The sequence below is a fragment of the Leptodactylus fuscus genome, unplaced genomic scaffold (genome assembly GCF_031893055.1).
Source record: "Leptodactylus fuscus isolate aLepFus1 unplaced genomic scaffold, aLepFus1.hap2 HAP2_SCAFFOLD_468, whole genome shotgun sequence".
Taxonomy (NCBI): domain Eukaryota; kingdom Metazoa; phylum Chordata; class Amphibia; order Anura; family Leptodactylidae; genus Leptodactylus; species Leptodactylus fuscus.
The window spans coordinates 79,591-93,850 of NW_027440494.1; the positions used below are offsets into that span (position 1 = coordinate 79,591).

The window sequence follows — 14,260 nt, forward strand, 5'->3', positions numbered from 1 at the left end:
ACTTATCCTGTATTATACCCCAGAGCTGCGCTCACTATTCTGCTGGTGCAGTCACTGTGTACATACATTACATTACTCATCCTGTATTATACCCCAGAGCTGCACTCACTATTCTGCTGGTACAGTCACTGTGTACATACATTACATTACTTATCCTGTATTATACTCCAGAGCTGCGCTCACTATTCTGCTGGTACAGTCACTGTGTACATACATTACTTATCCTGTATTATACTCCAGAGCTGCGCTCACTATTCTGCTGGTACAGTCACTGTGTACATATATTACATTACTTATCCTGTATTATACTCCAGAGCTGCGCTCACTATTCTGCTGGTGCAGTCACTGTGTACATACATTACATTACTTATCCTGTATTATACTCCAGAGCTGCGCTCACTATTCTGCTGGTACAGTCACTGTGTACATACATTACTTATCCTGTATTATACTCCAGAGCTGCGCTCACTATTCTGCTGGTGCAGTCACTGTATACATACATTACATTACTTATCCTGTATTATACCCCAGAGCTGCGCTCACTATTCTGCTGGTGCAGTCACCGTGTACATACATTACATTACTTATCCTGTATTATACCCCAGAGCTGCACTCACTATTCTGCTGGTACAGTCACTGTGTACATACATTACATTACTTATCCTGTATTATACTCCAGAGCTGCGCTCACTATTCTGCTGGTACAGTCACTGTGTACATACATTACATTACTTATCCTGTATTATACTCCAGAGCTGCGCTCACTATTCTGCTGGTACAGTCACTGTGCACATACATTACATTACTTATCCGGTATTATACTCCAGAGCTGCGCTCACTATTCTGCTGGTACAGTCACTGTGTACATACATTACATTACTTATCCTGTATTATACTCCAGAGCTGCGCTCACTATTCTGCTGGTACAGTCACTGTGCACATACATTACATTACTTATCCGGTATTATACTCCAGAGCTGCGCTCACTATTCTGCTGGTACAGTCACTGTGTACATACATTACATTACTTATCCTGTATTATACTCCAGAGCTGCGCTCACTATTCTGCTGGTCACTGTGTACATACATTACATTACTTATCCTGTATTATACTCCAGAGCTACGCTCATTATTCTGCTGGTCACTGTGTACATACATTACATTACTTATCCTGTATTATACTCCAGAGCTGCGCTCACTATTCTGCTGGTACAGTCACTGTGTACATACATTACATTACTTATCCTGTATTATACTCCAGAGCTGCGCTCACTATTCTGCTGGTACAGTCACTGTGTACATACATTACATTACTTATCCTGTATTATACTCCAGAGCTGCGCTCACTATTCTGCTGGTACAGTCACTGTGTACATACATTACATTACTTATCCTGTATTATACCCCAGAGCTGCGCTCACTATTCTGCTGGTACAGTCACTGTATACATACATTACATTACTTATCCTGTATTATACCCCAGAGCTGCGCTCACTATTCTGCTGGTGCAGTCACCGTGTACATACATTACATTACTTATCCTGTATTATACCCCAGAGCTGCGCTCACTATTCTGCTGGTACAGTCACTGTGTACATACATTACATTACTTATCCTGTATTATTCTCCAGAGCTGCGCTCACTATTCTGCTGGTGCAGTCACTGTGTACATACATTACATTACTTATCCTGTATTATACTCCAGAGCTGCGCTCACTATTCTGCTGGTGCAGTCACTGTGTACATACATTACTTATCCTGTATTATACTCCAGAGCTGCACTCACTATTCTGCTGGTGCAGTCACTGTGTACATACATTACATTACTTATCCTGTATTATTCTCCAGAGCTGTGCTCACTATTCTGCCTTGTCTTCTAGATCCTGTCTGACCTGCAGGCGGGGCGCTATGTGCATGGTATTGCGGTGCACTGGTATCTGGATTTTTTGGTTCCGGCTGACATCAGTCTCGGAAGTACGCACCGCCTGTACCCAGACTACTATCTCTTTGCCTCGGAGGCCTGTGCGGGTGTTGCTCCCTGGGAGAAGGGGGTGCGTCTCGGCTGCTGGGAGCGAGGGAATGAGTACAGCCGGAGGATCATAGAGGTGAGGACCAGGACGGACCCTCCATCTCCTTCACTAACCTACAGGGACTGGTGTGTATGGAGGAAGCACTGCCATCATGTGGAGTAAATGTGACAGTGCAGCTCTCTCTGTACCCCCTTCTGCCCTCCTCTGTCCCCACCTGACCTCTCTGTACCCTCGTCTGCTCTCCTGTGTCCCCCCTGACTTCTCTGTACCCCCGTCTGCTCTCTTCTGTCCCCCTGACCTCTCTGTACCCCCTTCTACTCTTTTCTGTCCCCCCCTGACCTCTCTGTCCCCCCCCTGACCTCTCTGTACCACCGTCTGCTCTCCTCTGTCCCCCCTGACCTCTCTGCCCCCCCCTGACCTCTCTGTACCACCGTCTGCTCTCCTCTGTCCCCCCTGACCTCTCTGCCCCCCCCTGACCTCTCTGTACCACCGTCTGCTCTCCTCTGTCCCCCCCCCTGACCTCTCTGTACCCCCTTCTGCTCTCCTCTGCCCCCCCGACCTCTCTGCCCCCCCCTGACCTCTCTGTACCACCGTCTGCTCTCCTCTGTCCCCCTTGACCTCTCTGTACCACCGTCTGCTCTCCTCTGTCCCCCCCCACCTCTCTGTACCACCGTCTGCTCTCCTCTGTCCCCCCCCTGACCTCTCTGTACCCCCTTCTGCTCTTCTCTGTCCCCCCCTGACCTCTCTGTACCCCCTTCTGCGCTCTTGTCCCCCATGACCTCTCTGTACCCCTTTCTGCTCGTCTCTGTCCCCCCTGACCTCTCTGTCCCCCCGTCTGCTCTCCTCTGTCCCCCCTGCCCTCTCTGTACCCCCTTCTGCTCTCCTCCATTCCCACTGACCTCTCTGTACCCCCGTCTGCTCTCCTCTGTCCCCCCTGACCTCTCTTTACCCCGTCACCTCTCCTCTGTCCCCCCTGACCTCTCTGTACCCCCTTCTGCTCTCCTCTGTCCCCCCTGACCTCTCTGTACCACCGTCTGCTCTCCTCTGTCCCCCCCTGCCCTCTCTGTACCCCCGTCTGCTCTCCTCTGTTCCCACTGACCTCTCTGTCCCCCGTCTGCTCTCCTGTCCCCCCCTGCTCTCCTCTGTACCCCCCTGCCCTCTCTGTACCCCTTCTGCTCTCCTCTGTCCCCCCCCTGACCTCTCTGTACCCCCGTCTGCTCTCCTCTGTACCCCCCTGCCCTCTCTGTACCCCTTCTGCTCTCCTATGTCCCCCCCTTGCCCTCTCTGTACCCCTTCTGCTCTCCTCTGTCCCCCCTTCTGCTCTCCTATGTCCCCCCCTTGCCCTCTCTGTACCCCTTCTGCTCTCCTCTGTCCCCCCGTCTGCTCTCCTATGTCCCCCCCTTGCCCTCTCTGTCCCCCCTTCTGTTCTCCTCTGTCCCCCCTTCTGCTCTCCTCTGTTCCCACTGACCTCTCTGTACCCCGTCTGCTCTCCTCTGTCCCCCCTGACCTCTCTGTACCCCCTTCTGCTCTCCTCTGTCCCCCCTGACCTCTCTGTACCCCGTCTGCTCTCCTCTGTCTCCCCTGCTCTCCTCTGTACCCCTTCTGCTCTCCTCTGTCCCCCCCTGACCTCTCTGTACCCCATCTGCTCTCCTATGTCCCCCCCTGCCCTCTCTGTACCCCCTTCTGCTCTCCTCTATCCCCCCTGACCTCTCTGTACCCCCGTCTGCTCTCCTCTGTACCCCCTTCTGCTCTCCTCTGTCCCCCCCGTCTGCTCTCCTCTGTCCCCCCTGCCCTCTCTGTACCCCCGTCTGCTCTCCTCTGTCCCCCCCTGACCTCTCTGTACCCCATCTGCTCTCCTCTGTCCCCCCCTGCCCTCTCTGTACCCCCTTCTGCTCTCCTCTATCCCCCCTGACCTCTCTGTACCCCCGTCTGCTCTCCTCTGTAACCCCTTCTGCTCTCCTCTGTCCCCCCCGTCTGCTCTCCTCTGTCCCCCCTGCCCTCTCTGTACCCCCGTCTGCTCTCCTCTGTCCCCCCCCTGCCCTCTCTGTACCCCCCTGCCCTCTCTGTACCCCTTCTGCTCTCCTCTGTCCCTCCGTCTGCTCTCCTCTGTTCCCCCGTCTGCTCTCCTCTGTCCCCCCCGTCTGCTCTCCTCTGTCCCCCCCGTCTGCTCTCCTCTGTACCCCCATCTGCTCTCCTCTGTACCCCCTTCTGCTCTCCTCTGTCCCCCCCCTGCCCTCTCTGTCCCCCCGTCTGCTCTCCTCTGTCCCCCCCCCTGCCCTCTCTGTACCCCCCTGCCCTCTCTGTACCCCTTCTGATCTCCTCTGTCCCCCCTCCTGTGCTCTTCTCCCCCCACCTGTGACCTCTTCCTACATCCTGTCCTGTTCACATGGCGCGCTGTGTCACTTTGTACCGTCTGCAGGATCTTACTTACTATGTGACTGGATGGACGGACTGGAACCTGGCGCTGGATGTGGGTGGGGGTCCCACCTGGGTGGGGAACTACGTGGACAGCCCCATCATTGTGGACGTGGGTCAGGACGTCTTCTATAAGCAGCCCAGCTTCTACCACCTGGCACACTTCAGGTAAGGCTAGATGGGTGGGTGGGTGTGTGTGCTGACTGGCCCCTGGGGGGTCCTCGGGGGTCCCCGCTCCACCACTCACCCTCACTTTGTGGCCTTTGCAGTAAGTTCATCCCACCGGGGGCGCAACGTGTTGGTTTAGATGCCAATCAGAAGTCGTCCCTGGAGAGTGTGGCCTTCGTGTGCCCGGATGGCTCTGCTGTGGTGGTGGTCCTGAACAGGTAGGTGCGGACCCCTATTGTGCGGGGGGGGGGACAGTTTAGGGGGCTGGGGGGAGCGAGGGCAGGGGGGAGCGGCCAGGGCGGGGGGGGGGGCGGCCAGGTCAGGGGGAGCGGTGAGGGCGGGGGGATGGGGGGGGGCTGGGTGGAGCGGTGAGGGCGGGGGGATGGGGGGGGGCGGCCATGGCAGGGGGCTGGGGGGAGCGGCCAGGGCAGGGGGAGAGCGGTGAGGGTGGGGGGATGGGGGGAGCGGTGAGGGCAGGGGGCTGGGTGGAGCGGTGAGGGCGGGGGGATGGGGGGGGGCGGCCATGGCAGGGGGCTGGGGGGGGCGGCCAGGTCAGGGGGCTGGGGGGAGCGGTGAGGGCGGGGGGATGGGGGGGGCGGCCATGGCAGGGGGCTGGGGGAGAGCGGTGAGGGCGGGGGGATGGGGGGGGCAGCCATGGCAGGGGGCTGGGGGGGGCGGCCAGGGCAGGGGGCTGGGGGAGAGCGGTGAGGTCAGCGGGCTGACGCGGCTCTTCTTCTTCCAGGGACCCTCAGAATATTCGCTTCTCCATCTCTGACCCGGCTGTTGGTGTGATCCAAGCCTTGTCCCCTGGAAACTCCATCCAGACCTACCTGTGGAGGCGCCGCTGAGCCAGGACTTCCCAGCACTAGTCCCATCCTCCAGGAGGCGCCGCTGAGCCAGGACTTCCCAGCACTAGTCCCATCCTCCAGGAGGCGCCGCTGAGCCAGGACTTCCCAGCACTAGTCCCATCCTCCAGGGGGCGCCGCTGAGCCAGGACTTCCCAGCACTAGTCCCATCCTCCAGGGGGCGCCGCTGAGCCAGGACTTCCCAGCACTAGTCCCATCCTCCAGGGGGCGCCGCTGAGCCAGGACTTCCCCGCACTAGTCCCATCCTCCAGGGGGCGCCGCTGAGCCAGGACTTCCCAGCACTAGTCCCATCCTCCAGGGGGGCGCCGCTGAGCCAGGACTTCCCAGCACTAGTCCCATCCTCCAGGGGGCGCCGCTGAGCCAGGACTTCCCAGCACTAGTCCCATCCTCCAGGGGGCGCCGCTGAGCCAGGACTTCCCAGCACTAGTCCCATCCTCCAGGGGGCGCCGCTGAGCCAGGACTTCCCAGCACTAGTCCCATCCTCCAGGGGGCGCCGCTGAGCCAGGACTTCCCAGCACTAGTCCCATCCTCCAGGGGGCGCCGCTGAGCCAGGACTTCCCAGCACTAGTCCCATCCTCCAGGGGGCGCCGCTGAGCCAGGACTTCCCCACACTAGTCCCATCCTCCAGGGGGCGCCGCTGAGCCAGGACTTCCCCACACTAGTCCCATCCTCCAGGGGGCGCCGCTGAGCCAGGACTTCCCAGCACTAGTCCCATCCTCCAGGGGGCGCCGCTGAGCCAGGACTTCCCCGCACTAGTCCCATCCTCCAGGGGGCGCCGCTGAGCCAGGACTTCCCAGCACTAGTCCCATCCTCCAGGGGGCGCCGCTGAGCCAGGACTTCCCAGCACTAGTCCCATCCTCCAGGGGGCGCCGCTGAGCCAGGACTTCCCCGCACTAGTCCCATCCTCCAGGGGGCGCCGCTGAGCCAGGACTTCCCAGCACTAGTCCCATCCTCCAGGAGGCGCCGCTGAGCCAGGACTTCCCCGCACTAGTCCCATCCTCCAGGAGGCGCCGCTGAGCCAGGACTTCCCAGCACTAGTCCCATCCTCCAGGAGGCGCCGCTGAGCCAGGACTTCCCAGCACTAGTCCCATCCTCCAGGGGGCGCCGCTGAGCCAGGACTTCCCAGCACTAGTCCCATCCTCCAGGGGGCGCCTCTGAGCCAGGACTTCCCAGCACTAGTCCCATCCTCCAGGAGGCGCCGCTGAGCCAGGACTTCCCCGCACTAGTCCCATCCTCCAGGAGGCGCCGCTGAGCCAGGACTTCCCAGCACTAGTCCCATCCTCCAGGGGGCGCCGCTGAGCCAGGACTTCCCAGCACTAGTCCCATCCTCCAGGAGGCGCCGCTGAGCCAGGACTTCCCAGCACTAGTCCCATCCTCCAGGGGGCGCTGCTGAGCCAGGACTTCCCAGCACTAGTCCCATCCTCCAGGGGGCGCCGCTGAGCCAGGACTTCCCAGCACTAGTCCCATCCTCCAGGGGGCGCCGCTGAGCCAGGACTTCCCAGCACTAGTCCCATCCTCCAGGGGGCGCCGCTGAGCCAGGACTTCCCAGCACTAGTCCCATCCTCCAGGGGGCGCCGCTGAGCCAGGACTTCCCAGCACTAGTCCCATCCTCCAGGGGGCGCCGCTGAGCCAGGACTTCCCAGCACTAGTCCCATCCTCCAGGGGGCGCCGCTGAGCCAGGACTTCCCAGCACTAGTCCCATCCTCCAGGGGGCGCCGCTGAGCCAGGACTTCCCCGCACTAGTCCCATCCTCCAGGGGGCGCTGCTTATTCCTTACCAGTCTGTGCTCTGACACTACAGCCAGCAGGTGGCGCCCTCGGCCTGGCAGTGCTGGAGGCTCCACGTGTCTGCTGTACCTGATGAGACATGGCCGCCAGGGTGCGGGGTGTGCACAGTGCTGAGGAGACTGCCAGCAGCTTAAGGACAAATACTCCACCCTGCCCATTCTGGCAGCCGGGAGCATTGCTGTGCGCTGACGTGACCACTGGGGGGGAGGGGAGAGGTCTGGGCCTCAGTCACTGACTATTACTCACAGCCTGGAAGGGGCCGCAGAGTGCCAGGGGGGGATGGGAGAGATTCCTGCAGTGTACACAGATTAACTCCTCACATACCACAGACCGGCCGAGAGCAACTCTGAGAAACTCACCAATGTGTACCAATCCCTACAAAGGGACTACACCATGGCCACCTACCTGGAGAGAATACGCCACCCCAAGCACAGACAGAACCTGAGCCGGTACAGACTGAGCGCCCACAACCTAGAGATAGAGACGGGGCGATACAGGCAGACGTACAAGCCACGGGAGAAGAGACTGTGCCAGCACTGTGACCAGGGGGTCCTAGAAGACGAGACCCACTTCCTGCTACACTGCACCAAATACTCAGCTGTGAGGGCCGTCTACTACCAAAGACTCTCTGCCCACATCCTAGACTGGGAGAAGAGGAAACTCTACATCCTACTGGGAGAAGAAGAGGCCACTGTGGAGATCGCTGCCCAATACGTGTCCAGCTGTCACCAAACAAGAGGAAGATGAGACTCCACGGACTGTTATACCCCAAACCACCCGCCCCACCCCCACCTCCCCATATACCGGTCACCAACTAAGAGGAAGATGAGACTCCACGGACTGTTATACCCCAAACCATCCCCCAACCCCATATAGCGGTCACCAACTAAGAGGAAGATGAGACTCCACGGACTGTTATACCCCAAACCACCCACCCCACCATATACCGGTCACCAACTAAGAGGAAGATGAGACTCCACGGACTGTTATACCCCAAACCACCTGCCCCTCCCCACCTCCCCATATAGCGGTCACCAACTAAGAGGAAGATGAGACCCCATGGACTGTTATACCCCAAACCACCCCCCACCATTTAGCGGTCACCAACTAAGAGGAAGATGAGACTCCACGGACTGTTATACCCCAAACCACCCGCCCCACCCCCACCTCCCCATATACCGGTCACCAACTAAGAGGAAGATGAGACTCCACGGACTGTTATACCCCAAACCACCCGCCCCACCCCCACCTCCCCATATACCGGTCACCAACTAAGAGGAAGATGAGACTCCACGGACTGTTATACCCCCTTCCCCCATATAGCAGTGTGGGTTGGGGGGTTGTGTTTTTTCATTACAGTAACTGAAGATATTACCAAAGAGTCTGTGCTGTGTAATCATTAACTGGGGGACAGCGAGGATTATCTGACAGGACTGCAGGGGGCGATACTTATACTGTATATATCCTGTGTCACTTATATACTATATAAGAGTCTGTGATGTGTAATCATTAACTGGGGGACAGCGAGGATTATCTGACAGGACTGCAGGGGGCGATACTTATACTGTATATACCCTGTGTCACTTATATACTATATAAGAGTCTGTGCTGTGTAATCATTATCTGGGGACAGCGAGGATTATGACAGGACTGCAGGGGGCGATACTTATACTGTATATACCCTGTGTCACTTATATACTATATAAGAGTCTGTGCTGTGTAATCATTATCTGGAGGACAGCGAGGATTATCTGACAGGACTGCAGGGGGCGATACTTATACTGTATATACCCTGTGTCACTTATATACTATATAAGAGTCTGTGCTGTGTAATCATTATCTGGGGACAGCGAGGATTATCTGACAGGACTGCAGGGGGCGATACTTATACTGTATATACCCTGTGTCACTTATATACTATATAAGAGTCTGTGCTGTGTAATCATTATCTGGGGGACCACCGAGGATTATCTGACAGGACTGCAGGGGGCGATACTTATACTGTATATACCCTGCTGTGTCACTTATATACTATATAAGAGTCTGTGCTGTGTAATCATTATCTGGGGGACAGCGAGGATTATCTGACAGGACTGCAGGGGGCGATACTTATACTGTATATACCCTGCTGTGTCACTTATATACTATATAAGAGTCTGTGCTGTGTAATCATTATCTGGGGACAGCGAGGATTATCTGACAGGACTGCAGGGGGCGATACTTATACTGTATATACCCTGTGTCACTTATATACTATATAAGAGTCTGTGCTGTGTAATCATTATCTGGGGGACACCGAGGATTATCTGACAGGACTGCAGGGGGCGATACTTATACTGTATATACCCTGTGTCACTTATATACTATATAAGAGTCTGTACTGTGTAATCATTATCTGGGGACAGCGAGGAGTATCTGACAGGACTGCAGGGGGCGATACTTATACTGTATATACCCTGTGTCACTTATATACTATATAAGAGTCTGTGCTGTGTAATCATTATCTGGGGGACAGCGAGGATTATCTGACAGGACTGCAGGGGGCGATACTTATACTGTATATACCCTGTGTCACTTATATACTATATAAGAGTCTGTGCTGTGTAATCATTATCTGGGGACAGCGAGGATTATCTGACAGGACTGCAGGGGGCGATACTTATACTGTATATACCCTGTGTCACTTATATACTATATAAGAGTCTGTGCTGTGTAATCATTATCTGGGGGACAGCGAGGATTATCTGACAGGACTGCAGGGGGCGATACTTATACTGTATATACCCTGTGTCACTTATATACTATATAAGAGTCTGTGCTGTGTAATCATTATCTGGGGGACAGCGAGGATTATCTGACAGGACTGCAGGGGGCGATACTTATACTGTATATACCCTGTGTCACTTATATACTATATAAGAGTTTGTGCTGTGTAATCATTATCTGGGGACAGCGAGGATTATCTGACAGGACTGCAGGGGGTGATACTTATACTGTATATACCCTGTGTCACTTATATACTATATAAGAGTCTGTGCTGTGTAATCATTATCTGGGGACAGCGAGGATTATCTGACAGAACTGCAGGGGGCGATACTTATACTGTATATACCCTGTGTCACTTATATACTATATAAGAGTTTGTGCTGTGTAATCATTATCTGGGGGACAGCGAGGATTATCTGACAGGACTGCAGGGGGGCGATACTTATACTGTATATACCCTGTGTCACTTATATACTATATAAGAGTCTGTGCTGTGTAATCATTATCTGGGGGACAGCGAGGATTATCTGACAGGACTGCAGGGGGCGATACTTATACTGTATATACCCTGTGTCACTTATATACTATATAAGAGTTTGTGCTGTGTAATCATTATCTGGGGGACAGCGAGGATTATCTGACAGGACTGCAGGGGGCGATACTTATACTGTATATACCCTGTGTCACTTATATACTATATAAGAGTCTGTGCTGTTGTAATCATTATCTGGGGGACAGCGAGGATTATCTGACAGGACTGCAGGGGGCGATACTTATACTGTATATACCCTGTGTCACTTATATACTATATAAGAGTCTGTGCTGTGTAATCATTATCTGGGGGACAGCGAGGATTATCTGACAGGACTGCAGGGGGCGATACTTATACTGTATATACCCTGTGTCACTTATATACTATATAAGAGTCTGTGCTGTGTAATCATTATCTGGGGGACAGCGAGGATTATCTGACAGGACTGCAGGGGGCGATACTTATACAGTATATACCCTGTGTCACTTATATACTATATAAGAGTCTGTGCTGTGTAATCATTATCTGGGGGACAGCGAGGATTATCTGACAGGACTGCAAGGGGGATACTTATACTGTATATACCCTGTGTCACTTATATACTATATAAGAGTCTGTGCTGTGTAATCATTATCTGGAGACACCGAGGATTATCTGACAGGACTGCAGGGGGCGATACTTATACTGTATATACCCTGTGTCACTTATATACTATATAAGAGTCTGTGCTGTGTAATCATTATCTGGGGGACAGCGAGGATTATCTGACAGGACTGCAGGGGGCGATACTTATACTGTATATACCCTGTGTCACATATACTATATAAGAGTCTGTGCTGTGTAATCATTATCTGGGGACAGCGAGGATTATCTGACAGGACTGCAGGGGGCGATACTTATACTGTATATACCCTGTGTCACTTATATACTATATAAGAGTCTGTGCTGTGTAATCATTATCTGGGGGACAGCGAGGATTATCTGACAGGACTGCAGGGGGCGATACTTATACTGTATATACCCTGTGTCACTTATATACTATATAAGAGTCTGTGCTGTGTAATCATTATCTGGAGACACCGAGGATTATCTGACAGGACTGCAGGGGGCGATACTTATACTGTATATACCCTGTGTCACTTATATACTATATAAGAGTTTGTGCTGTGTAATCATTATCTGGGGGACAGCGAGGATTATCTGACAGGACTGCAGGGGGCGATACTTATACTGTATATACCCTGTGTCACTTATATACTATATAAGAGTCTGTGCTGTGTAATCATTATCTGGGGGACAGCGAGGATTATCTGACAGGACTGCAGGGGGGCGATACTTATACTGTATATACCCTGTGTCACTTATATACTATATAAGAGTCTGTGCTGTGTAATCATTATCTGGGGGACAGCGAGGATTATCTGACAGGACTGCAGGGGGCGATACTTATACTGTATATACCCTGTGTCACTTATATACTATATAAGAGTCTGTGCTGTGTAATCATTATCTGGGGGACAGCGAGGATTATCTGACAGGACTGCAGGGGGCGATACTTATACAGTATATACCCTGTGTCACTTATATACTATATAAGAGTCTGTGCTGTGTAATCATTATCTGGGGGACAGCGAGGATTATCTGACAGGACTGCAAGGGGGATACTTATACTGTATATACCCTGTGTCACTTATATACTATATAAGAGTCTGTGCTGTGTAATCATTATCTGGAGACACCGAGGATTATCTGACAGGACTGCAGGGGGCGATACTTATACTGTATATACCCTGTGTCACTTATATACTATATAAGAGTCTGTGCTGTGTAATCATTATCTGGGGGACAGCGAGGATTATCTGACAGGACTGCAGGGGGCGATACTTATACTGTATATACCCTGTGTCACTTATATACTATATAAGAGTCTGTGCTGTGTAATCATTATCTGGAGACACCGAGGATTATCTGACAGGACTGCAGGGGGCGATACTTATACTGTATATACCCTGTGTCACTTATATACTATATAAGAGTCTGTGCTGTGTAATCATTATCTGGGGGACAGCGAGGATTATCTGACAGGACTGCAGGGGGCGATACTTATACTGTATATACCCTGTGTCACTTATATACTATATAAGAGTCTGTGCTGTGTAATCATTATCTGGAGACACCGAGGATTATCTGACAGGACTGCAGGGGGCGATACTTATACTGTATATACCCTGTGTCACTTATATACTATATAAGAGTCTGTGCTGTGTAATCATTATCTGGGGGACAGCGAGGATTATCTGACAGGACTGCAGGGGGCGATACTTATACTGTATATACCCTGTGTCACTTATATACTATATACAGAGTCTGTGCTGTGTAATCATTATCTGGGGGACAGCGAGGATTATCTGACAGGACTGCAGGGGGCGATACTTATACTGTATATACCCTGTGTCACATATACTATATAAGAGTCTGTGCTGTGTAATCATTATCTGGGGACAGCGAGGATTATCTGACAGGACTGCAGGGGGCGATACTTATACTGTATATACCCTGTGTCACATATACTATATAAGAGTCTGTGCTGTGTAATCATTATCTGGGGGGACAGCGAGGATTATCTGACAGGACTGCAGGGGGCGATACTTATACTGTATATACCCTGTGTCACTTATATACTATATAAGAGTCTGTGCTGTGTAATCATTATCTGGAGACACCGAGGATTATCTGACAGGACTGCAGGGGGCGATACTTATACTGTATATACCCTGTGTCACTTATATACTATATAAGAGTCTGTGCTGTGTAATCATTATCTGGGGGACAGCGAGGATTATCTGACAGGAATGCAGGGGGCGATACTTATACTGTATATACCCTGTGTCACTTATACACTATATAAGAGTCTGTGCTGTGTAATCATTATCTGGAAGAAACAGAGTATTATCTGACAGAATTGCAGGGGGGCGATACTTATACTGTATATACCCTGTGTCACTTATATACTATATAAGAGTCTGTGCTGTGTAATCATTATCTGGGGGACACCGAGGATTATCTGACAGGACTGCAGGGGGCGATACTTATACTGTATATACCCTGCTGTGTCACTTATATACTATATAAGAGTTTGTGCTGTGTAATCATTATCTGGGGACAGCGAGGATTATCTGACAGGACTGCAGGGGGCGATACTTATACTGTATATACCCTGCTGTGTCACTTATATACTATATAAGAGTCTGTGCTGTGTAATCATTATCTGGGGACAGCGAGGATTATCTGACAGGACTGCAGGGGGCGATACTTATACTGTATATACCCTGCTGTGTCACTTATATACTATATAAGAGTCTGTGCTGTGTAATCATTATCTGGGGACACCGAGGATTATCTGACAGAACTGCAGGGGGGTGATACTTATACTGTATATACCCTGTGTCACTTATATACTATATAAGAGTCTGTGCTGTGTAATCATTATCTGGGGGACAGCGAGGATTATGTGACAGGACTGCAGGGGGCGATACTTTTGGCCAGCACTGTATATAACCACCATACTGTCGGTATCTGCAGCCCGATGGCTGCTCCCATACCCGCCTGCTGCTGACTGTGTAGGTGCCCCATACATCCCGCTGTCCCTCTGTGGATTCTGCGCGGTCACATGTTCTCCTCCGGTGACCTTCGCTA

At 52.5% G+C, this 14,260-nt stretch overlaps 1 protein-coding gene across 1 annotated transcript in view; it reads left to right on the forward strand.

The window, feature by feature from the left end:
• The window catches only part of GBA1 (glucosylceramidase beta 1), a 75,278-nt gene extending 69,543 nt beyond the window's left edge, over nt 1-5,735 (forward strand). Inside the window, exons 7-10 of the mRNA XM_075261840.1 lie at nt 1,881-2,105; nt 4,450-4,613; nt 4,715-4,831; nt 5,356-5,735. Of these exons, the coding sequence (XP_075117941.1) occupies nt 1,881-2,105; nt 4,450-4,613; nt 4,715-4,831; nt 5,356-5,461 (612 nt within the window). The 3' untranslated portion in view covers nt 5,462-5,735. The remainder of the gene's footprint in view (nt 1-1,880; nt 2,106-4,449; nt 4,614-4,714; nt 4,832-5,355) is intronic.
• The last annotated feature ends 8,525 nt before the right edge of the window (nt 5,736-14,260 follow it).